This window comes from Oryctolagus cuniculus, chromosome 3, assembly GCF_051225735.1.
Source record: "Oryctolagus cuniculus isolate XC-2025 breed Fujian yellow rabbit chromosome 3, ASM5122573v1, whole genome shotgun sequence".
Taxonomy (NCBI): domain Eukaryota; kingdom Metazoa; phylum Chordata; class Mammalia; order Lagomorpha; family Leporidae; genus Oryctolagus; species Oryctolagus cuniculus.
This window is the reverse complement of record NC_142869.1, coordinates 142742348-142768895: the sequence shown is the minus strand read 5'-3', so window position 1 is coordinate 142768895 and position 26548 is coordinate 142742348. Positions and strand designations below refer to the sequence as shown.

Genomic DNA, 26548 nt, shown 5'->3' with positions numbered 1-26548 from the left:
CTCTCTCAAAAATTTCAAACAACTCTTTAGTGTGGTTGGGTATCATTTCACAAATCCTTCCTGTGGGACTCGTTATATATAACATATACCACTGCTCCACCCCTGGGTTGCCATGAATATCTAGGAGAGAAATGAGTTTGAACCCTACTGGCAACGTGGCTCGCTCGGCCCACGAGAGGTAGAGGGTGTTATCTCAGTGAGACGACTTGGAACAAGATTCTGGGCTTTCTTCGCTCAGCTCCCCTTTTCCTTCTAATGTTCTACTCTGCTCTTCTAGGAGCAGGTTCTGCTTCTGCATGGGGCGGGGGGGGTGGGCCTGTGCCAGTTCAGCACTGCCAGGGAATAAACAGTTCTGATCGAGTTTCCCTGGAAGCCCTGAATTTCATTATAAACTACATCTTAAAACTAGCCTTTATGAATAGTAAATGTGGGAATGCTGTGGTTCTCCACTTGCTCTACTTGTGTCTTGTCCTTGTTCAGATGGAGGAAGCAGATGCCATTTATTGCTTCTCGCTCAACCCAATTCTCAATAGCCTATTAAAAGATCTTTTTGTCTCCCTTATTAAACTCTTCTCAGATTAACCTGCACAATGTAAGTATTAAATTCATGATTTCTAGTGTAAGCATTGGTCAATTAAGTAATAATAAAGAAATGAATGCATAAACAAATGAGTTAGATAAACTGGGAGAACTTTGCTCAGGAATCTGACAAATAAATAAAAATATGATTAAAGGATTCTCCAGAAACTCTAGAAATTTTTAAAAGAAATATCTTACATTTCTCTTGAGAAATTAATAGTATTATGTAGTTGGAAAAACCATTTGTTTATAGGTAAGCTTCTTGAATGAACTCTCCACCCACATATTTTATACTTTCTCTTCATTTGTTCTGTAACCCATTCTAATCTGGCTTGTACACTTCTACACCTTCAGTACTCCAGTGATTGCCATGTTCATAATTTCAGTAGATGCCTTGCCCTTGTCTTGCTGGCCACAGACAGGTGTTTGGCTTGGCATTAATGGTGTAAAGTTCTACTGGTTTTGCCATGGCCTCCATGGCTGCTGTTTCCTCATCTCCTTTTGCCAATTCTTTCTCTCAGTGACTGCTCAATGTTAGGATTCTTCAGATAACTGTTCTAGGGATTCTTGTTTCCACTCCTCACCCTGGCTCTCTAGGCAATTTCATTTTCTCCTGGTTTAAATTACAATGCAGGCCGGCACCACGGCTCAATAGGCTAATCCTCCACCTGCGGCGCCTGCACACGGGGTTCTAGTCCCGGTCGGGGCGCCGGATTCTGTCCCGGTTGCCCCTCTTCCAGTCCAGCTCTCTGCTGTGGCCCAGGAGTGCAGTGGAGGATGGCCCAAGTGCTTGGGCCCTGCACCCCATGGGAGACCAGGATAAGTACCTGGCTCCTGGCTTCGGATCAGCGTGGTACGCCGGCCGCAGCGCGCTGGCCTCAGCAGCCATTGGAGGGTGAACCAATGGTAAAGGAAGACCTTTCTCTCTGTCTCTCTCTCTCACTGTCCACTCTACCTGTCAACAACAACAAAAAAAAAAAAAAAGAAAGAAAGAAAAAATATAAAAATTACAATGCAATCCAGCTGTAGGGTAGGCTATACTCTTTCAGATTGATTCTTTCTAGCCAGGAACTCCTAGAGGTGACATCAATGTAACTTTAGTGTAGAACTCCAGCTCAGTGTGCCCAAAACTGTATCCGTAGGTTTCTCCTTGCCCCAGAGTTCTGTTCCTCACCACCACTGTCTCTATCTCAGTGAATAACTTCACCACCCACCAGTGTTACCATTTTTCCTTATTTGTCCATTTTTAAAAATAATATAAAATCTACACTCTAAACATTCATACCACCACCATCTGCTGTCTGGAGTACAAAATTAACTTCCTGCTGCTCTAAAAGCCTCCACTGGTCCCTCCCTTGAATCCCCCAGAATACTCAAGAGGGTCTTCATGAAAAATGAGCATCTAATTTTGTCATCTCCATGAGTAAGATATAGCAACACCTTCTCTTTGTTCTCAGGATACAATCCCAAGTTCTGAGCATGCTTTATAGGGCCTTGCTTAACCCAGCCCTTCTTTATCTCTGTATTTCTCTGAAAGAAGTCTCTGATGTGATCACATTTGCAAATATTGGAAAGAAGACTTGCTTTGCCTGTGACTCTGAGACTATCTTTCTCTTTAGACCGCACTTATGACACTTAAAATTGTATAAAAACTATACATCTCAGCATATTGGAAGGAAAAAAAATACTGAATAGCTTAGACAAAATACACATTATAGGATGGTTTAAAAATATCTCCATTATAGAGTTAAGCCTACACCTTGACCAAAATATTTGCCCAATAATTCAATCTGATGAAAAAGTAACCTTGAAAATGGTATGTACTCACTCTCTGATATGTCACCCAGTGAGAACTTCATAATTTCTTTATAGAGCATAGGTCATCTTCAGATAGAAGTTTAAGACTCAGGCCTTGTTAGGTGTTCCATATATTTTTAATCTCTTTTGAGAATCTGTCTTTAATAGTATATACTACAAATTTCCAGAAACGTGATAATCTTCCATTTACATTTCACTATATTATACAGGACTCATTTATCCTTATCTTGTATTTTTTTTCCTTTTCTTCCCATATTTTGAGATTTCTGCCCTGATCATTCATCATGTGTGCCTAGGATAATTCAGATGTTGTCCTGATTTAAGATACATGGGTAGTGTACATTCAGAAATTTTGTATGTTCAAAAGTAACTTTCTTTGGATTAGATTAATGTTTTCTTGACAGAGTTGATTAAGTTCAGGCCAGTTTAGTTATTACCCTACTATCTTTTGAATATAGGGTATTAATAATGAAAGGTCTGGTGATCTTCTATTTCGTGTTCCTCCTAAGGAATCATTTTTATTCATTTAACATGGTAGTTTGGAAACTACAACTATGTGTGTTCAGGGATCTACATGTTTCATTAATCTGACCATAGATTTAGTGAACCACATCAGTCTGCAGTTGGGTGTTTCAACCTTACATAACTTTTGTCATATACCATTTATTGACTTATTTCTTCCCCTTGGGTTCCTTTGTCTCATTCTGGAACTCCTGCTATTTTCATATTAGGGATATTGGGTCTGTGCTCCAGAATTGTTTTCATTGCTCTTAAGCTAGGTATTCCTTTTAGTTTTTGTTCTGTTGTATTAGTTGTCGCTCCCCGTCTTCACGGAGGAACGACACAGGACCCTGCGCTGTTCTTTTGTCTGCTCGGCCCTCCCCGGGTTTGCTGCTGGTTCTTCCCGGGTTGGCTACCGTCCCTTCCACCTCCGTGGAAGGGCGGTTCCCCCTGGCCACTTTCCCCACTTCCGTGGGGGAGCAGCACACTGCCGGCCGGCTCTCTCGGGGGCTGCACAGGTGTTCCCCTTAGATGTTCCCCTTAGATGTTCCTGGTGCATGCCGTCTCTCTCCTCCTTTATAGTCCTCTTCCACCAATCCCAACTCTGCTACCCACATGCCGAGTACGCTGCTCTCCTCCAATCAGGAGCAGGTCCCACAGTTTATTGGTTGAACTGGAGGCAGCTGTGTAGAAGCTGTTTCCCTTCTCAGCGCCATATTGTGGGAAAGCAGATGCATAGAATAAGTCTTAATTCCAGTAACTTAGTCTAGTCCGAGTTGCTCCCAGTTGCTCCCCACATTAGTTTTCTTTTGCTGTTGTAACAAATTACCACAATTTAGTGATTTAAATCAATGCAGATGTATAATCTTACAGTTTGGTAAGTACAAGTCTAGCATGGGTCTCAAAGGGCACAAAGCAAAGTGTTGGCAGGACAGTGTTCCTGGAGTCTCTAGGAATGATTCACTTCCTTGCTTTTTCCAGCTTCAACTTGGCTTGTAGTCCCATTTTTCTTGGCTTTTACATCCATTTTTCTTTCCTCAGAGTAATCATCATTGCATCCCTCTACGTCATTCTTTAGGAATCACATCCCTTCTTGCTCTCCTTTTCTGCTTCCGTCTTCCACTTTCAAGGAGGATTATAGTTACGTGGAGCCTGACTGAACAATCAAAGATCGCTTCCCCCATCTCCAGGCCTTTAACTTATCACAATTGCAAATGTTTTCCTGTATGAAGTAACATTCCCATGTCCCATGTATTAGGACATGAACATCTTTAGGGGTTGTTATTCTATCTACCACACCTGTGTTGTAGAATAGTCCTTACATTCCATCTTTTAACTTCCAGTTCAGGAACCAGCCTTGTGGTGCAGTGAGTTAAGCTACTGTTTGTAATGGCAGCATCCCCTATGGGCACCAGTTCAAATCTCAGATGTTCTATTTCCAATTCTGTTCCCTGCTAATTCACCTGGAAAGGAAGCAAATGGCCAAAGTACTTGAGCCCCTACCACCAATGTGGGAGACTAGATGTAATTCCAGGCTCCTGGCTTCAGTCTGGCCCAGTCTCGAGTGTTATAGCCATTTGGGGAGTGAACCAGTGAATGGAAGATCTGTCTCCTACTGTCTATCTGTAACTCTGCCTTTTAAATAAGTAAATATATCTGTTTAAAAATTAGAAATAATAAATCTCAAGTTAGGTAAACAACAATGAAATGAAAATGCAAATGGACCTAGTGATCATTTTTGGAGCTGTTTGCAAGTATTCTTTTTCTGAAAATATTTTTTATTAGCATTCATAGGGTATATCCCCTGGTGCAGCATACTCCATACTCATTGCCAAGTGGCCATGGTTGGAGTGACTAACCACGTGTTCCCATTCTCTTACAGAATCCAGTGAACAGGAAGACAAGAGTGCAGGTGCCTCAGGGGAGACCCCCTCCCAGCCTTATCCTGCGCCAGTGTACAGTCAGCCTGAGGAGCTGAAGGAGCACATGGAGGATACAAAGCCAACCAAGCCTGAAGAGAGTGAGGACTCGGACCCATTGCCTGATAACTGGGAAATGGCCTACACAGAGAAGGGCGAAGTCTACTTCATTGAGTGAGTGTATTTATTGTTTTCACCATTCCATAAAGGTCATGGCAGAATAAAAGTGATATAGCAAGAGCAGATGTGGCAAAAAAAAAACATGAAATTTTATTGTTTCTGGTAATAGCTCCTTTCTTTTTCAGAGAGGAATGGAATGGTGCCTTAACAGTTACTGTTCCTAGAGTATAACTATAAATCAAAAATGAATTAAATAATTCCATTGTCACATCTATTACAGTTGTGACTCAAAAGGCAAATTGCCATGTGCTGTTATTACTGGATGCTTATCCAGCTCTTTCAAAGACCAAATTATTACATTGCCAGAAATGCCTACTATTCTGTTCAGTTAAATAGGTTACAACAATATATATTTAAAGATTTATTTATTTATCTATTTATTTGAAAGACAGAGTTACAGAGAGGCATAAGAAGAGAGAGAGAGATCTTCCATCCACTGGTTCACTCCCCAAATGGCCGCAATGGCTGGAGCTGGGCCGATCTGCAGCCAGGAGCTTCTTCCAGGTCTCCCACGTGGGTGCAGGTACCGAAGGACTTGGGCCATCTTCTACTGCTTTCCCAGGCCATAGCAGAAAACTGGATTGGAAGTGGAGCAGCCGGGTTTCCACCTAGCACCAATATGGGATGCTGGCACTGCAGGCCGTGGCTTTACCTGCTATATGACAGCGCAGGCCCCAGGATACAACAATTTAAAGCAAAATATTTGCTGATCACAAAAGAAAAAGGTTAAAGCATTTGACCCTGAGTCCAGGTGTTTCTAAAATAATCTGTTTTGTATAGTTCATTCTACTTCCTTTTATTACATTACATTTTATCTGCTGATTGACATGTTTATGACTTCCCAAGGAAACTGAAAGGCTAATCCTGAACTCTGTGGTGATGCGCAATCTAATCTTTTTTTTCTTTCTTACTTCTTTCTAAAATACAAAATTTTCATTTATTTTCTCAACAATAAAGCTTTATTTTTTCTTTATTTCTAGGAGTAGATTAGCCTTTCTTAAAGGAACTCCAAAGTTAACTATGTTACCCTAAAAATAAATTATTGATGTGTATAAGACAACCACAATTCATTAGAAAGAAAAAAAAAACTACAAATATGGTACATGAACAACATTTATTCCCTCAGAGTTCTATAAACCTTAGAGACAAAAAAAATGCAGAAACTGAAGTGTTCAGTGTTGACAGTATATGCAAATATGTAAACTCTGATTATTCAAGAAAAATATTAAAACTGGATTTCCTTTCCCAACCTGGAGTGAGTTATGACTTAGATCTCCATAGGCAGAAGTCTGTTGTGAAATTGAAATGTTACCACATGCCAATATTTAATTCTCACGTGAAGTTGGAAACTCTGATACGTGTGGCCCAGGGAATATATAATCAGGTAATTATTTGGTGCTCTGCTTGACACCAACATGGATGAGAAAAAATAGTGTTTTGCAGAAAATGAATCACTGGCATTCACCTCTCAGCAAACGTTCTAAGTTAAAAAAAAAGAATAAAAATCTCTTACATTATTGTTTTATTGCTAAAATCAGTGACACAAAGAACATTTTTATAAATTAATTGGTAAAGAGACAGTCATAGTAGAGTTTTTCAAATGTGACCGATGGAAAACTCCGCATTATATTTATATCAAGAAACATATTTTTGATTTTGATGAGCACAGCATGACATCATTGCAGCCCAGAAATCAGATATATAAATCCTAGAAGTGAGGCCATGCATTGACTTGGAGCAACTGATATTCAGAACAAGGAAATGATGGCAAGGTTTTTTTTTTTTTTAATTTTTATTGTATGTATAGGAGGAACAAGGCTTTGTGCAAATAATAGAAGGAAGGGAGCATAAGTTGATTAAAAAACTGTCCTTAGCAAGTGCTTCCCAATAATGCAGTTACACATGTTCTTTCTCTGTGGTTGTGAGGTTAACTTTCTTCTTTGAACTGTGTCACATTTTAGATATGTAAAGAAAAGGGACTTTGGAGGACAGAACCAGGACTCTGGGTGTGCAGTATAGTAAATAATGGAGCCATGACTGGCCTTGAGAGAATCTAGCAAAGCAGTTCTGTTGTTGTAGTCAGTCACACAGTGTCATCATTGAAAGACTGAATATTCTATACCAGCTCTTAAAACTTACTGTCCTGTGAGGGAAGAGGATGGTAATTATGAACAATTAGCTGGTAATTTCTGAATTTTGTGATGCTGTTCAGAGGAGGTAAGCTTGGCGTAGGGCCTAAGACGTAAAAAGAAGCACCATAGAGAATGTTGGAAAACAGAGCACTTGGGGAACGGAAGTGGTGTTACCAAGGCCCGGTCCCTGGATGTCTCAGAACTGCTCAGGAGTCTGCTGTCTGGATCACGGCAGTATACGTTAGTTGGTGAAGCCTGGGAAGTAACGGCCTGGTTTGGTTATGCTGGAATGTTAGTGCTTTTGAAAGGCGAGCAAATGATCGCCTTTTTCTGTTTGTTTTTTTTTTTCAATCTCCTTAATACTTGAGAGGAGGGTCAATGTAAAGTGTAAGTATTAAGATCAATGTATGGTTTGAGTATTAGGAGCAGAGATAGGATAAAGTGGGAAATTCACATGAAACAGAGGAGACAGTTTCATTTGTGGTGAGCAAGCTGGTGCTAAGGGAGAAGGGGAATGAAATGTCTAGGTTGGGGCTAAAGTGACCATGAAGGATCCGAGTGGGAGGATGTAGTGAAGGCAGCATCAGGTTAGCTGCTATGGAAGGTTCCTGCACACAGCGTGGCATCCCAGCCCATCCTGCATCCTGGGCCAGGTTTCTCTTCATTTCCATGCCTCAAAAAAGCTGCCTCTGAATCTCAGGCTTCTGTGTGATGAGTGCAGGCGCCCCAGAGCAGAGGGGGCTGGCCCTTCCCTTGCACTCCTTCCCACTGGCACAGAAGTCTCCTGTCTCTCTGCCCACGTTCCACTCTGCTTTCCTTTTCCCTCCTTCTGTCCCTGACTTCTGCCTGCTTTCACCTTGGCTCTGGAATTCCCCATTCCATTCCTTAAAGACATTTGACAAAAATCCACATTTCCACCATCACTGATCAGTGAGCACCTCTGCTGTTACTATCCCAAAAAATCCTGATAGGAACAAACTCTATGCTGCAAAAATCCCCAGAAGTGAATGTGGCAGAGCCGGAGTCAGAGACAGGGCAAGCAGTGTGGTTATGCAGTAAGGATTAAGAAGCTCTTAAAACAAGATGTGACCCAGAGGCAACCCTGAAGCAGAGTCCTGGTAACAGAGAGCAAGATTAAAAGGAACAAGATAGAAATATGTATACACACACACATTGTGGAATGACTGAAACAAGCTGATCTGCATTATCTCATATACTTGACATTTTTTGTGTATGGTGAGAACACTTTAAAAAGGCACTGTCAGCTGCTTTTTTTTTTCCTCCCAAGCTTGCCTGTACTCATTCTTGAGCATGTGGTTTTGCTTTAGAAGAATCTTCTCTGCTCACCTTTCCTTCCTTTCCTCAAATTGTTCCTCGTGTCCAGATAAGAGCCTGTGCCAGACCTAGCTAGGGGCTACCCCACAGCACGATGGCCCAAGTACTTAGGTTCCTGCCACCCATGTGGGAGGTTCAGATGAAGTTCCTAACTTCTGGCTTCCGCCTGGCTTGATCCAGACATTTGGGAAGTTGCATGCATTTGGGAAGTGAATCAGTGGATGAAAACTTGCTCACTGTTTCTCTCTCTTAAGTAGATCTTTAGAAAAAAAATTTTTAAATCCATTGTCAGCAATTTTTAAGAATACAATGCATACAGTTTTTATTTGTCAATAAATATATTAAAAAAAAAAAAAAAAAAGAAAAGGAGAGGCAGAGTACTAGGAAAGGAAGGTGAAAGAGCCAGAGGGAAAGCATTGTGGGAGCAGTGAAATTGAAGTCCCTCTCCGGCAGGGCACACCCATGCTCCTTGGGACCTTTCCTGGATTCTATCCCCTGAATGCAGGGAAACAAAGGAGCAGGACCCTTGTTCCTGTGTAGAAAAGTAATACATATGTATATCTTTACACTTATTTCTGAATAACCGGGGGAACACTATCAGCACTTGACACATTAGCTTTCAGTATATGATGGACTTTGAATTAAGGTAAGGGGAAGTCCATCTGTCTTCTATGCAATAATATTTTGAAATATTTATTGATTTACTTGGTATTGCAAGGTAGTTTAAATGGCTCAGTCCTTTAGAAGTTCTGCACTTAAAACATGAGGGTTTTTTTTTTTTTTCTGTTGTGCTCACCACTGGTGAATTAGTGAGCGCAGCTGTTCTTCCTGTGTTCTTCAAAATGCTTTCATTGATGAATGATCAAAGAATATTTCTTCTTATCACTTACAATGATTTTTAATGGTAAAAGGTGAATATCTGAGAAAGTACTTTTAAACAGCATAATTTTAATTTGTGAGTAAATGCCCTTTTCCAAACAGGCTTTAAAATGGTAATGATGCCTAATGTTGAACCAATTTTCAATACTTTTAAATGTATATTTATAAAACCAGTAGTTTCTTTGACTAACAACATCATTACTAACATATTTAAGTATGCAGAATATTAATTATAAATTCCAATTAAGTATATATAAATATAAAATAAGTTGTCATATATTGAGTGCCCAGTCTCCTCAGGCTTTATTCAGATTACACTAATAATTTTAGTTAATATGCCAAGCATTTACAATCTGGTCCTTTCATCCTCACTTATGAAGCTGAGGATGATAGAAGTAACTAGTTACCAAGAAGTCATCACATAATCAAGAAATGCTAGAGCCAAGGTTTCTTTGATTCTGTTCACTCAAGAAATATTTATTGGGTACATACTATGTGCTAAGACCCATTTTAAACTCTGGAAATACATTAGTCAACAAAATGGACAAGGCTCAAGCTTTCACAGACTGTGGTCTGTTTTCAGCTCCTTGTTCTTAACCCAGGTTGCTATGGTGCCTAATTTACATCCATTATATCATAACTACCCTAATTGAGTCTTGATTTATCCCCATTTTATAGATGAGGTTCTAAGAAACTTTGGGCAAATTAACATTGCCAAGGTCACACAGCTCTACTGAGGCAACCCCATTATTCCATACTCCTTTCCAGTACACAAACATCAACTGAGAAGAGTTATCTTTATATTACAAATGATATTTGTTTTATAAGTTTCTTGGCCAGAAATGCACTATTCCAGAGGCTAAATGTTACATAAAGAAGAGCTGCCACAGGGTTAATCTGGATTAACATGGTTTAGGAATCCCATTAAATTACCTCTTTGTTTTGGAAGTCAGTTTAGTTAGTGACACAAAAGAGACTGCTATTGCTTTCACAAAAAACAAAAAGGACAACAAGAGCCTATTTGTTTACTACCATCTTTCTGAATGGCAGTGAATACTATGTCATCTTAAATAATGGATTTTTAAACTTAGGCTTTTAAAACTGAAAAATCATGTCTGAAAAATGCCATGGCTATACATGGTTTCCAAATCTTTGTCAGAACTGAATTTGTTTGTAAATTCTAAATAAACACACAATTAGTCCATGTTTCTTCTTCTGTTGCTATTTCTGTATTCCTTTAATTTTAAATAAACCACCAGTTACAATTTCCAACAAATTTAAACTTTTTATTTATCAAATAGAAGATAAAATAAGTTAGAATTTATTGGAGAGGAATTTAAAATCATCTTTTTGATTTTCAGGCAACCATTTTCTACTTGGCATGTCCCTCCTACTGACAAAAGCTGGTCTAGGCTTACTTTTCGCCATTTACTTTATAAAAATAGTGGATACATTGCATATGTTTTCAATTTGTTTTCTTGTTCCTGCACCAAATTCTGGTCCTATTCTCAGACAATAGCATTTTAGACAGAACACTTTGCAACTTAACACCTACAATATCCAAAGCAGTATTTATAATAAAACCTCTTTAAAAAATGTTTCCTAACCACATGAAAGGTCATATGACAAGCTCACATATCCCTATATATAAGAAAAATTGTAGGAATACTATTTGGGAACCATATAACCACCTTGGAGATTTTGACAGTAGTTTTCTGTATGAACTATCTATGTATAAATGGAAAATAAAGACAGTGAAATGTTACGTAAATAAAGTCTTTCAAAAAGTTTCTACTTTAAGTCATCAGTTAGATACATCCAGTCATTTTCTTTGATAGGCCTTCTGTTTGGGAATGATGATACAGAAGTAAAAGTGTTTTGGGAAATGATATACTCAATTGTGAGGATTTTTTTATTATCTCAGTCTCATCAGTTTATATGCCTTTAAAATTAATATTTATTTTTTAGAAATATATAGAGTACATATATATTTGAGTGTGTGTATATATATATATATATATAATGCAATCAACAGTCTTTATTGCCTTCTCTGAACCTATGAAGCTATTGCTATTCAGACATTAACTTCTATGCACATTTTGAAAATTGCTGTTGAGTCCAAAATACTTACCTGGACTCTGTGGACCTTGTTCAAAAGATTGTGTTTCATGAAGTCAGATGCCCTTGACTTCAGTCTCATTCTTCTGGCATTGTATTTCCTCAGGAAGAAAATAGCATTTAACCATTGGTTAAGGGCGGTGATTCAGAATTGGCTTTTTGAGAGCACTTGTCTCATTGTTTTAAGTCTGACTATTGTTAGAGAAAATGGAGCAAAGGAAAAAAGTGTGTTTATTAATAAAAATTTCTTATTCCACTCATAAAATTTCAGTTGATGAAAGAAACCATTTCCAATATTGATGCAGTAGTAGAAATATTGTTTTGAACTTGATAGCAATATAAAGAAAGGAAGAGAAGAGAAAGGAAAGGAGAACACCTCTTAAAATTAGGTTTGACTTGGGTCACTCTTAATTTTCCAGTTATGTGTACCTAAGAAAAAGAAGTGGAATGTGTACCTTGGCCAAAAAACCTCATAGTGAATGGGGGTGGGGGGAAGGAGAATGGAAAATAGAATGTGTACAATCTGTAAGAAAATTTTAAGTTTTAATCCAAATAAATACTCCAATCACTGATATCTTCTTTTATTAAACTGATTCTTTTTTTTTTTTTTTTTTTTTTTTGGACAGGCAGAGTTAGACAGTGTGAGAGAGAGAGACAGAGAGAAAGGTCTTCCCTCCGTTGGTTCACCCCCAAAATGGCCACTATGGCCGGCACTGTGCTGATCTGAAGGTACTTCTTTCTGGTCTCCCATGTGGGTGCAGGGCACAAGCACTTGGGCCATCCTCCACTGCCTTCCCAGGCCACAGCAGAGAGCTGGACTGGGAGAGGGGCAACCAGGACAGAATCCAGTGCCCCAACTGGGACTAGAACCCGTGGTGCCAGCGCCGAAGGCAGAGGATTAGCCTAGTGAGCCGCCGGCCTAAACTGATTCTTAAGTACAGTGTCTAAGATCTGATGCCCATATGTAGATTATATAAACAAGTTTTTTCCACTTTTTTATTAATATAAAAAAGCAGATTTTATAGGTACACTTTGGAGAAGTGTACCCTCCTCCTTCCTTTCGCTCCTTCAGTCCGCCTCCCTCCTTCCTTTCTTCTTTTTCTTTAATTTTTGCAAAGATGTACTTTGAATTCATTCTATAATCACAGGCTTAATTCATCACTAACCATAATATTCAGCAAGTTAAAAATAGCAAAACCATAGTTCCACAGACGTATAAACAAGGCTATAAATAAGGTTGTTTTTTTTTTTTTTTTAATAAAAAAGACTATTCTGGAAAATACTCAGATTTGAATGAATGAGTTTTGCTTTGGAAGTGATTTAAATAGATAAGTTTAAAAGTAGGGGCCACCATTGTGGCATAGCAGGTTAAGCCTCTGGCTACAACACCAGCATTCCATATGGGTACCTGCTCGAGATCTGGCTGCTCCACTTCCAATCCAGCTCCCTGCTAATGTGCCCTGGAAAGCAGTGCAACATGGCACAAGTGCTTGGTTGCCTGCACCCACGTGTGGTACTCAGAAGAAACTCCAGGCTCCAGGCTTCAGCCTGGCCCAGCCCTGGCTATTGTAGCCATTTGGGGAGTAAACCAGCCAATGGCAGATTGATCTCTCTCTGTCTCTCTGTCTCTCTCTCTCTCTCTCTCTCTCAGTAACTCTGCCTTTCAAATAAATAAAATAATTCCTTAAAAAAAGTTAATCAGGAGAAAAATTTTCTAATTATCAGTGCTTCTTCAGTGGCAATACACTTTCTTCTCTATGCGCATGGGATGTAATATAATACCTACTAAGTATAACACCTACAAAGGAATCTGAGTAGACATTACTGTCTTCACATAGTAGGTAAAGGTTTGTTTCTGAGCCACTGGCAAGAGCTGGGAAACAGACCCTTGATCACCATCCAAGGGAGTGAAATAAAGCAGCTCAGTGAAAAAGCAAACTGTTGGAATCACTATGGTTTCAGACCATAAAATATCTTGGACTTGGGAATCAGACATATTTGGGCTCAATGCTAGCACCTTCACTTTCATCAACAAGCAGTATAACCTTGAACGTATTACCCTACTCCTCTCTACCCTAATTTCTCCATCTATACAATAGAGTTAAGAATGCTTAACCACAAAAGGCTTATTAGCAGTAAATCGGGTGATGTATGTGGAAGTTCTGTTGTAGTCCCTGACAAGTAAACAACTAAGAAATATTAGGAGGTAGCCAGAATGACTTTGCAGTGGCATGCTGTACTGTCAGTAGCTCTTCCTATTGAAATGAAGCATGTTCTGTGTGAGAAGAATATTTCTCAGAAATGTTATTATTTAACAGGCTACTTTTGTCAGTTGAGCAAAGCTTACCAAATATACAGGAATTTCTAATTCATTGCAGGTCAGCCTATCACTTATCTTCAAGGCCACTGTGATACTTATTAAACCAGAATTCTAGGGTTGAATGAAATTTCACTATGTTTTTATTCTAGTTTTCCAGATGTACTCAATGTATAGTTGAACCTTTGAGAGTTTTGAATATATCCATGTGATAAATCATTGTTTACAGTTTTTCATGTGCATTTTTAAAAATAGCATTGATTGAACTTAAATAACTATTGACCTTGTCCAATTGATATCCCACTTTCCATGACCATTACTTTAGCTTTATCCATAGGAATACACAAAGCAGTGTATTATCATTATTCAAAGTTCCTAGAAAACATATGCTCCAGTCACCAACTAGAATAAGAGAAGTTTCTATGTACATGTAGCCTATACATGCATGAATTTCTGGTAAGAAACTTGAATTGAAATGTAAGATTATATAGCATTAGCATTTTTTCCCTAACTTTCATGCAGAAATGTAACTTGGATACTGAATATTGATCCTATGTATCTGAGTCTACTCTAATTAGGAAAATGAAAGGAAATCAACTCCTCAAACTAGAGGAAAGGTAGTAGGAAGGTTGTGGAAATCCCTCATTGGTCCCATTTTGTTTAAAAATATTTCCTTTGTCAGGCATCTTGGAGGAGCATACAAATGACAAGGATGGTCAGAGTCACCATTGAAAAGTACGGTGCTGTATCTTCATGTGATGTTTAAGACAGTTACTGGAGATAGCTACTACCCACATTTCTTCCAGAATAATTTCTGAAGAGCAGCTAAAAATGCTGTTAACTATAAGAGACTCAGTCTGTCAAGATGCATTAAAGTGACATTCTGTTAATACTAGTTCAAACTAAAAGAAAATCATCCTGTATTGAAACGCTTTATATAAACTCAGGAAAGGGAAGAAACTCACAGTTCTCCATTAATTTAACCAGTATTTTGGACCCATAGTGGGGTGATATAGAAATGGTAATTTGACTCCCTGTAGTAGCTTAGTAATGACCTTTTAATGCTTTCCCAGGGATGTTTTTGCTTTTGTAAATGTATCTAACAGACCTAGAAATAACTTTTCTGCAAAGTGGAGAATGGATTTAAACGATGGATTTATGTCCATCTCCCAACATTCTCCCTAATTCATAGAATTATAAGCATCAATACACACACACACATACACAATTGGAACAGATGTATGACTTTTTGTTTTCTAAAATGAAAGTAACAACTGAACTCAATGCCCCTAGTCTCACTTTCAGTACAGTCAGAATCTTTATCTCTGGGCTTCAGGTCTAAGATTGAGAGAAAAGGACTAGGTTGTTGACTTCCTGCAAACCCAGATGAAAGTGACTGCAATATGTTACATCCTTCTGAAGCTGGAAAATAAGGCACCATCAGACTTTGCAAAGTCCATCTGGGGAACATAAAATTGGACGTATTCTGATGATTTATTTTTTTGCCCAAACGTAAAAGTTTGTCTAATAAATTATTAAAGCCCTCTCTGTTTAGAGACATCTATCATTGAAGAGCTCTTGAAGAAAGTGATGGAGGGACAATTTTCTCTTCATTATACTTGCAAGTCAGAAATAAGAGGGACTTGTCTTCAGGAGCAGAGATTTCAAAACTCAAGGTCAATGTCTCAGTTTTCACATTAGAGATGGCTCTACATGTAGACAGACAGGGGATTGTCCAGGAAATGGTATTTGGCACCTTGGAGTAACTTTCCAGGGCCATCTTTCTTCCTGGCTTGAATGAAGGAAGGATATTCCTTCCTTCCTGGCTTGAAAATCCCCTTTAGCAGGAAAGAGCTTACTCTCTACAAGCTTGCCCTTAAAATTTATCTTCCTGGGAGAATTTTCTGACTGAAATACAAATGGGTTCAGCAAATGATACAACTAACATTTGTGGTTCTGATATGATAAATTGTAGTTCCCCTTTCTTGAAGAAAGAGAGTACCCACAGTAATTGTACCATCATCAGCATTTGGTCCACCTTACGTGTGTGCTCAAGGACCCTTATTTGTTGGCCCTCATGTGTATCCAGCCACTCCCTTCCATATTCTATTCATTGGCCTTCTGACTGTTCCCTATAGAAACTTCACATTTTCTCACACCTGTGACTCTGTTCATTCCATTCCCCAAACCCTCCCAAATGTCACGTTCTTGATCTTTTGCCCATTGGTTGATGAGATCCCTTGAGACAGCTGTACACAGTAAATACTTTGCTCCAGTGGGCAGTTATGAACCATTGAGAGATTCTTGAGTTATCATTTCCACAAGAATCACCTAAGTGATACAGACTTTGGCAATTGCATTTGGTAGTTCTGATTTGTTTTGAGGATCCAGAACATGTATTTTCACTAGGTTCACCATGTTCAATGACCCCTCTCAGAAAGATTTCTCTAACAACTCCACTCCTTGTTTCTTTAAATTTTTGACACAGACATATAAGAAAGCATTTTTTGTAAACAAAAAGATCATTCTGTGATTAATTTCTGGAAATTTCATTCCAGAAATATTATAATGCAGAGTTTTTTTTTTTTAAATCCTCTACCTTCCTAGGTGGGTTGAAAATATTTAGATGGGAGATAGCTTAATGTGCGTTAGTGAAATTGCTATTAATCACTTTTTGAGAAAATATAGGAATCCCAAGAACATGCTGTAATTTGCAGCACTTTTGTACTGCCTCTGCCAGATCTAGAGTTAACAAGTAACAAAACAACTGATTATGGGAAGGGCAGGTTTAAGATGAAAATAATGGTTTTGCAAAACTAACAGTATCATAGGCTGTGGACTGTGTGCTCTTCCAACTGGAGAATCCCGTATTTGTAATAAATTCCTTTTGCTCTGGATGAGTTCTGCATTTTCAATGAGGTTAACTTGGCAACATCCTAGTTGATTTTAATAAAAATAGCTGCTTTGAGGACAGGGAGCTGAGGTTGCCAAATTTACAGCTGCCTTGCACAATTACTCTTACACCTCCTTCAGGGCTCCCTAGAACCAGTAAGCAAATTAAGTGTATCGATTGCAATTTTGTTGGACTAACCCCGCTTTTTTTTTTCGTAAGGAATAAACTTGATTCCTTTTAGTATGTGTCTGTTCAGAGTGATCTCTTTTCTTTTCAGCCATAACACAAAGACAACATCATGGCTGGATCCACGACTTGCGAAAAAGGCTAAGCCTCCAGAAGAGTGCAAAGGAAATGGTAGGTTATTAAGTTTTTATGGGATTTCAGCCGTGTGCTTGGAGAATGTTTGTGTTTCCGAAAAGAGGGTCTTACCTAAAGAAGTCGTAATTTAGATGAGACAATTTTAGAGATGTAATATTTAATGCTCAGCTAGGAGACAGACTTAACTCGGCATTTCAGCAGGGCCATGTGGTTTTGCTTTTCCTCTCTAAGGAGATCTGTGCTGAATATCACATCTCTGTCATCTCAGTTGCTTCTGTTTGACTCCTGACCTGACTTTCCACCACCTACTAAGGACTGTTTCTTTGCAGCATGTCCCTCTGAGGACTCTGATCTTTTAGCTGGAGTCAGATAATATGCACAGAGATACAGCATTTGGGAACTATAAGATTTGCTTTTGTCTTTAAAGGCTTTGCCTTCTGCCAGTTATTAAGGAAGTAGCAATATAAAAATTATGCATTTGTTAACTTTAATCAAACATTTAAATAAAATAACTCATTGCATGAATGCCTTGGGTTATCCTTTGTATTTTCCAGTTCTCTACATAATGTAGACTTGCTTAAAAATAGTCTGTCTTCATTTGTGTGAAGAATTCTTCAAAATAATTAAAGGACTGGGTGAATGTAAACTTATTTTTAGATTACCAAATTATGTAAGTAAAGCCTATGAAATTTGCAATTTTAAAAAATATTGAATTTAAGAGCACTTATAACTCAGCCCAAAAGGATAAGTAACATATTCTTCTGATGATTTATTATTTGGCCACATTCAAAACCTTTTTCTCATTAAGTTATCAGAGCCCTATTTAGAGGCTTCTGTTATTGACGTGTTAGAAAGTGAGAGAATATTTAAACTTTAAAAAAAAGTTTTTTAAAAAGTTAACTTTTAAAAAAGTCTCAAATTCTCAAAGTGCTTTCACTTTAACCATAATTCTGGCTTTCTCAGCTAATACCCAGATAGTATTGTGCATTCCTGTGATATAAGGCAATTATTCACAGGCTAGGTATGCTACTGAATTAAATTAAAAATTAGAGAATACAATTTACATGTGCATATGTAAATGCATAGAGATTTAGTTTGTAATCAGTATCAATATTAAATTTTATATCCATGACTATAACTGTATGTTTTCTGTATAATTGTTCAACTGTTTGTGGTTAAATCCCATGACATTATTATAGGAACTAGCCTTTAAACACAATTGGGCTTCATTTCATTGACACCAATAAGACATGTGTTGCAAATTGTGATAGGTTATAAATTAAAATGACCTGATCTGTGATAGCTGGGTGTAATAATTTACTTATGCCACAGATGTAAAGCCTTAGTATGTCCTAATTACAATGAATTTAACAATTTTACAGTTCTGTGACACCTTGAACTTCTCAGCTGTCTTGTTCCTTTGAGCTGTTCTTTTCATTATAAAAAGCTATTAAAGTCAAATTTTAAAATCCTGAGAGAGAGGTAGGCATAACATATTGCATAATTATAATATTTCAGTTATAAGACTTTTCTCCACATCTGTTCTCAGGATTGTCAAGGTGTTAGGTGCCTAAAATATGATGCTAGCACCTTGTGAATCACAAGTCATGGAAAAATGAGTCCTAGAATGCAGAATTTGTCTTAGCATTATTTACAACTGATCAATTACTATTTGTTTGCAGTTTCTACAAAATAAATAATTCAGAGACTTTGTTCCATATGTTATTGGAATATTTCACAATGGAAACTAACTTGTGGTACATTAGAATGCTGCTATTCTGGACACATTTTTATTTTGCCAAGAAAAGTGATTTGGGATAATATTGTGACTTATGTTTTGTTTTTCTTTAAGTAGTGTAGATTAATTTATGGCTTACTAAAAATGCTGAATGTTAATGGATTGCTATTGAGTCTACTAGTTAAGTCAGTTATGTATCACACATCAGCTTAGACTACACAAAGTCACTGCAGTAGTGTTTTGAATGCTGGAATGTGTGTAATACAATTTTGTGGAGGTTCCAGATAATATCTTTATCCAGCACACATTGACCCTTCCTTCTTCTCTTAGGCAGAAGAGAGTGAAGGCTAATTACCCTAATCCAATTTAGAACTAGTCAACATGAAGCTGGGCTGAGTTTTGCAAATCTACCTCTGGTTTGCCTCTGCTCCTAGGTATTTGCCTGCCAAGGTTTTCAGCTTATAGCCTAGTACAGTTCAGTAAATATTTTCTGTGAAGAGCCAGGTAGTAAATATTTTAGGCTTTGCAGATCACCCAGTCTCTTTGCAATTACTCATTGTGCAGAAACAGCCAAAGTCAATATGTAAAGGTCATGGATGTATTCCAATAGAGCTTTATTTATGGACACACAATTTGAATTTCATATACTTTCGTGTAGCAAAATGTTATTCTTTTGATTTTTTTAACCATTTAAGAATGTACAATTGGTGCTTAGGTCACATGCCCTATGAAAGTAAGTAGGGATGGACTGGATTTGACAAACAAAATAAACTCTAGCCTACTATGTTCCTTTCATATGGCATACCTCAAATGTCCATGTTTTGTTATATTTTTCTTCTCAGGATTTCAAGACTGCTGAAAAACTGGGATGCTTTTTGGAGGTTGTAGTTTGGCCTTGTGCCTATAGACTCTGCAGCTTCAGAATTTAACATGTCAGGGCAAAATTAGTTGAGTATTTGAAATTTCTTGATTTTCTGTGCTGTCAAGCCATACCCAGAAGATTCCTCAGCTCTATGCTGGTCTCTGTAACCCCTAGCAGTAGCCTTCTTCCCAGGCCAACTCAACAAAATCAGCTGCAAATATCTTGCTTTACTGCTCTAGGGTTCTCTGGTCTTCAGAATCCTAGACCATCTGTATTTTGTTGCTTCAGCAGTACTCTGAACTCTTTTTTTTTTTTTTTCATTTTTCTCTAGATGTTCTGTTTCCTCATGGATTGTAAACTACTCATTCCATCCTACCTGGAAGCAGAAATTTTAGTGCAGTAATTTTTAAATTATATATTTTAGACCTTGTTTTGGATGCATATCAGAAATGCTTTGTAATTTTGATAGTTTCTATTTCAATTACTCAACATTGTATATCATGTTGTTTTATGTGCAGGCATACTATATATGAATGTGTACGTATGTGTGTGTGTGTATGTGTATGTGTATGTATAGACATAAATCTTGAATGTTTTCTTCAGAAATGTTTAAAGAGATACATAAAGTTAATTTTTTGGTCTACCATAATAAAAGAAAGTGAAGTGGAAAAGATGGGGGCAGATACCAACTGTTTTAAATTATTTCTCATCTAGAAAAAATAGCAAATGTTTTCTAATTGATGTCGAGGAAAAAAAGGGAATACATATCTCAAACACATACTTTATTGTTGCAGGAACAATCATTTTGCATGTTTTTGAAGGATAATATTACTACTAAATGTTAAAACATGCTCCTTTCTCTTGTTATGGTTGAAAACACTGAAGTCATTGTGTTCTGTGACTTTGTCCATTGCTCTGTGCACTTTTGAGCTTTGAGCATCAGTCTACATAGCAGAAAAAAAGTCTCCACCTACTTACTGGATTCTAATATTAGTGTTTGCAGGAATGCTGGTTAGTAAGCCAATAGAGGTTTTTTTTTTTACATTTCCACAGAAATAGCAATTAACTACTAAATGACATGCATGCTAGATTGTTTAAACTGCGTATAAAGCACCATCATATTTGTCCCCTCAGAATCAGTGTGGGATTTCTCCTGAGACATTTCCAATCACAAACATTCTTGTGATGAAATATCACTGCACTAAAGAAAATACTCGATGTGAAGGAAGCCTGGGGGACTGGATTTTTCCAGAAGTTGAAATGTGATTAAATTCTGTTGGACAACATGATTTTGTGCAAAAGAAGAAATGTGCAGGACTTGGAGTTATGGAAAACTCTGTCCCAAGCCCAAATCTCTGGGTTCTTGTGCAAAGAACTTAAACTCTGAGAGGCTTGGTTTTCTTCCACGTAAAATGGGAATTGTGCCTATTTTATTCAGATTTAGCTTCACATACAGGAACCATAGTGCTTATTGCACCGTAAATTCTAAATAATCACTCTCTTCCTTTCCTCCAGGAATTTAGCCTCAGAGAAGACAAGGGGGGCGGATGCAGAATGTGGGCCCACCTTAACAGCTTTGAATTACTCTGGGGTGTCCTGGATCCTCAGAGACTGGAAAGTAGCCATCTGTCGAACTCTAGCCTGATTTAATAGACTGGGGTTTCCCCCTACTATCAGTTAAACTGACTCTGAATTCTCACCTAGTTATAATCACACCTATATGAACTGGGTGGCTTCGTTTCTGTATTCAGTATCTATGGATTAGAGTGTGTTCTCTTATGTTACTATAAGGAAGTATATACCCTTAACCCATCTTCCTGCATCAGAACAACCTTTTAACTGCCAGTAACCAGTGCTCTGAGCTATGACTTAATCCACCCTTAATTTTTTTTTCAAAATACACATATACAGTGTCAGTTATGCTTTACAATATTTATTGAAATGGAATTCTTTTTTCTAAGAGAAGGAAAATAGTAGAAAGAGGCAAACGTTTGGCCAAGCAATTAAGACCCCCCACATCAGAGTTCCTGGGTTCAGGTGTCTCCCTAGTTCCAGCTTCCTGGGAATACATACCCTGGAGGCAGGAGTAATGGTTCAAGTAATTGTGTTCCTGCCACCCTTGTGGGGACCAGGATTGAGCTCCTGGCTCCTTGCTTCAACCCTGGCTAAGTTCTTGGCTATTTCAGGCATTTGTGGAAGGAACCAGCAGACGGGAGATCATCCTTATTTCTCTGTCTGCCTGTTTCTCTTCCTCTCTCTGCCTCTCAAATAAATTAAAGAAAGAAAGAAAGAAAGAATTTTAAATATAGTAGGAGACACTAATTAGTTTCAAGTTGTTTCTTAAGTGACTTTTATAAAAGAGGTACACAGATTAGAAGTTGTATACTTTTAGTTTCAGATTTCAGATTCTTTTCTAGATGGCATAGCTTGTCTCTTCTTACATAGGGGCTTTGGACTGTTTCCGCATTAAACTTACATTGATAATTAATGGTTCTAATTTCTTAGGAAGATGAACTATGACCAAATCAATTTTAAGTGTTTGTTGTTTCTAATCTGATAACCCTGCTGAGATTATGCTTATAATGAACCATGGAATTTTTCTACTAAGAAGAATTCTTGAAAGCAGACTCTAACAATATTAACTATTAAAGTACTAAAACTTCAAAATTATACCAATTAACTCATATGCAACATTGAACACCTATCTTTAAATGTTATGAATTAATCTGATTATTTCGTTTCTATACTGATATTTTGGATGCTTTAGTAAAAAAGTGAGGAAACATCAAACATCTTTAAAGAAGCAATTAATTCTTATTTAGTTAACAGGTAATTATTCCTATCAGTTATGGTTTTCTGTAGCAACACTTTTAGGTACAATATCCTTCACCCTATAATTTAGTACTTTTCCACTATTTCTGGCAACAGGAGTACTCAGAAGAACCAAAGTTTAGGAATATAAATCTTTTGCAGAAAAAATAGCAAAAGTTATCCAAAACAAATCATATAGAATGGATAGCTCACTATTGTGCTCTGGTATCAAATTTTCATTGTTTGCAGCTGTATCTCTTCTAATTGGTCCCAGTAGCTATTCTGGATTGGATGATGTCTAAACCATAAGTGTTGTTAAGTACTTTGAATATTATTCCAGTATTAATAATTTGTGGATTTCCCCTTCTAGCTATTAATATATATTGCAGTTGTAAAGCAATATCTATGTAGGGATTATAAAATTCTATCCTGGCTGGCACCGTGGCTCACTTGGCTAATCCTCCGCCTGTGGCGCTGTCACCCCGGGTTCTAGTCCTGGTTGGGGCACTGGATTATGTCCCGGTTGCTCCTCTTCCAGTCCAGCTCTCTGCTGTGGCCCAGGAAGGCAGTGGAGGATGGCCCAGGTCCTTGGGCCCTGCACCCTCTTGGGAGACCAGGAGGAAGTACCTGGCTCCTGGCTTCGGATCGGCGCAGCGCGCTGGCCGTAGCAGCCATTTTGGGGGTGACCCAACGGCAGGAAGACCTTTCTCTCTCTCTCTCTCTCTCTCACTGTCTATAACTCTCTCTCTCTGTCTCTCTCTCTCACTGTCTAACTCTGCCTGGCAAAAAAAAAAAAAAATTCTATCCTTTGTTATATCTTGATTGTTCAGGTTCCTTTATGTTTGGGAATGAGTTATGCTTTGCATAATTCCTTAATGCATGCAATATTAAAAATATTATCAACTTTGTCAAATCAGTTCTGCACAGTAGCAGAGTCATTTCAACATTTTTCAAATATGATTTTTAAAAACTTTTTTATTTTGAAATGGTTAGAAATTCAGTGGAAGTTACAAAATTATATACAAGGAAACCCTTAAACACTCTCAGGAACCTCCTCCAAAGCAGCTAACAACTTACATTAATAGAATTTAGTATCAAGGGCAGGAAACCCCTTTTGGAGCAATCTGCAGTTTGTTCAGATTTCATCAGTCATACGCATCATCATGGGTGTGTTTGCATGTGTATGTGTATGTGCTTGGGTAATTGTATCACATGTGTCTATGACCAGACCTGTTCCATCAGCCTGGGGGTGATATCCCCTTCACCTCCCTCTGCTCGTTTCCTGATCCTGACAACCACAGATCTATTCTTCATTTTAATAACATAGTTATTTTTTAAAGTTGTATAAATTGAATCATACAGTTGTAAACATCATTCTGTTAAAAACCACTGAATTAACAATAGTTTTTTGTGACCAGTATATTGTGACTTGGATATACCACAGTTTATTTATGCATTTACTCATTGATGGTGATATCACAAGTGGAGTTTTAACCTGCTGAACCACAATGCCAAGGGAGTTGTGTTTCTGTTTTTTTGTTGTTTTGTTTTGTTTTAAACAGGATCATATTGTCTTGGTAACTATAGCCATATAGTGAGCCTTTATATTGGATATGGTAATGTGTTCTACTTTATTATAAAAATTGTTTTAGCCATTGAATGGCCTTTGCCTTTTTATAGAAGTTTTGGAATAAGCTTGTCTATGATTATGAGAATCTTACTGGGATTAGATAGGAAAGGCATTATAGCTATACAGTAATTGGTGGAGAATTGCTGCATTGAGTATTAGAGTCCATGAATATAGTTCTTGCCACTTAATTACATATTCTTATAGTTATTTCAGTAACATTTGTAAAGGAAGCAAAAATATGTTTTTTTAATGTATACCTAACATTTTTATTTTCTTCAAACAATTTAAGTAGTACTATGTTTTTAATTTCAGTTTCTGTATGTTCACTGTTATTATATAGACATGTGATTGATTTAGGTATTTGATCTCTAAACATGCAGAAAATATTTATTAGTTATACATCTTCTGATGGGTTCTTTGTGATTTCTATATAGATAATTTTCTATTGAAATGATCATAAGATAGTTCTTATTTTAATTATGGATATGGAAGACTGCATTTACTGATTTAAAAAACTTAAACAACATAGCATGTTTGTGATAAGTCCCATGTTATATAATTCTTTTTATATATTGATTCATTCAACTTGCTAATATTTTATTGCAAATTTTCTATCTTTATTCATGAGTAATATAATTTCCTTTTTTTGTACTGTTTATCTGGTTTGGGTATCAGAGTAATATTATTCACATAAAATGAGTTAGGAATATTCCCTTCTCTTCTGTATTCTGGAAGGGGTTGGTATTAATTCCTTTTTAAATGTTTGAAAAAATTCTCCAGTGAAACCATGTGGCCTGCACAGTTTTTTCAAGAGATTTTTAAGTTACAAATTTAATTTTTATTAATCGTGGGATCATTCAGATTATGTACTTCTTATTTTAGTGTGATTTTACAGGAATTGATCCACTTCTTCCAAGTTGAATTTTTGAGGAAATCCTGTGTCTCCGTTCTCAACCTGCTGTTCTTTCCTGTTACATGTATGTGCTACTTAATCCACTCAGCAAGATTTCAATTTTATTGTTTTATTTCTCATTATATAATTTCTATTTGGTGCTTTTTAACTTCTGTTTATTTTTTCAGGGTTTTTAATTTTGTCCCTAGTTTTAAGTGAATTCGTAATTGCTTTTTCAAGCAGTTTTACTATGGCTGCTTTAAAATCCTTTTCCAGAGGCTGGCACTGTCGCGGAGTGATTTAAGTCACCTCCTGTAGCATTGGAATCCCATATGGGGGCCTGTTCAAGATCTGACTGCTCCACTTCCAATCTAGCTCCCTGCTAATGCACCTGGGAAAGCAGTAGAAGGTGGCCCAAGTACTTGGCCCCTCTACCCACATGGGAGACAAGGAAGAAGCTCCTGTTCCTGGCTTTGGTCTGGCCCACCTCTAGCTGCTGCGGCCATTTGGAGAGTGAACTAGTGGATGGACCATCTCTCTCTCCCTCTCCCCTCCACCTCGGTGTGTGTGTGTGTGTGTGATTCTGCCATTCAAATATAATAAATAGGTATTTTCTTACAAAAAAATTCTTGTATGATAATTGTAACATTTGATTTTCTTGATAATAGGGTCTGTTGACTGTCTCTTCTCATCCCATCTGTGGGTTTCCTGGTTGTTGGTGTAATGAGTTATATTTTAATTTATACTAGACATTTTTATATATAACTTGTCTAAGTAGACATTTAAAATAAAATTTTCATTTTGGCAGACATTGTCCCCATTTTGGTTTGATATGTAGGTTCTGGCCAATTTGTATGCTTCAGTTCCAAATAGAACTTCATTTTCAGAGCCTTTGCAATGCTTTTTTGGCCTGATTAGTTCTTGTTTATTATTTATGATTAGTTCTTGTTTATTATTTTTGATTTTTTTAATATACATTCCTACTGATGCTACCTACAAGTTGCAGAAGGCACTGCCCTGAGTTACCTTTGTCACCTATAAGGATATGAAATGCCAGATCTGTGGAGCTTGGAAGTGTTTCCTCTGATTTGTGTTCTCTGCTGATATGCTATTGTCAGATGTGTGGGGCAGTGGACAGGTCACCTGCATGAGATCCACTGACGTCACCACGGCCGGTGCACTAAGCAGCTACTGCTCATGGGAGATGTGTTAGCCTCTCTGGACTCTAGTAGTGCCACCACTACCACTCCCTACTAGCTAAGGTCCAGGAACAAGGCTACTCCAGGTCCCTGCTACTCTTCCCATTTTGTGAATTTTTGACCAGAAAGAGTAGGCTTTCCTCACTTGTATGTTTGCTTCTTTGTATCTAGTCTAGTCTGTCTTCCCGGAGCAGTTTTATCTTCTGGGAGATAAAAGAACACCCTTGAAAGCCATGGCAGTGTCATTCCTGAAGTCCTGAATTCCCTAGCCAGCTTTCTTCTTCCCACCTTTCAGAGTCTTCTGTGATTGTTAGTTGAACTATCCCCCAGATATTTACCTGTTTTCAGAGGGAAGGAAAGGAAAAATTGACTCTATACCTTCTGGTTTAAATATGACTTTTGGTAGTAAATTAAAATAGTATGC

The 26548-nt window shown here is 37.7% G+C and overlaps 1 protein-coding gene across 20 annotated transcripts in view; it reads left to right on the top strand.

The window, feature by feature from the left end:
* Nucleotides 1-26548, top strand: part of MAGI2 (membrane associated guanylate kinase, WW and PDZ domain containing 2) — a 1587879-nt gene that overhangs the window by 1041747 nt on the left and 519584 nt on the right. For 18 of the 20 annotated variants that reach the window (XM_070071222.2, XM_070071219.2, XM_070071216.2 and 15 more), the window contains 2 exons: nt 4781-4991; nt 16949-17028. In XM_070071222.2, coding sequence (XP_069927323.1) covers nt 4781-4991; nt 16949-17028 — 291 coding nt within the window. Of the gene's footprint in view, nt 1-4780; nt 4992-16707; nt 16827-16948; nt 17029-26548 lie in introns of those variants that run through there. The other 2 variants (XM_089329461.1, XM_089329462.1) reach the window with 2 other exon arrangements.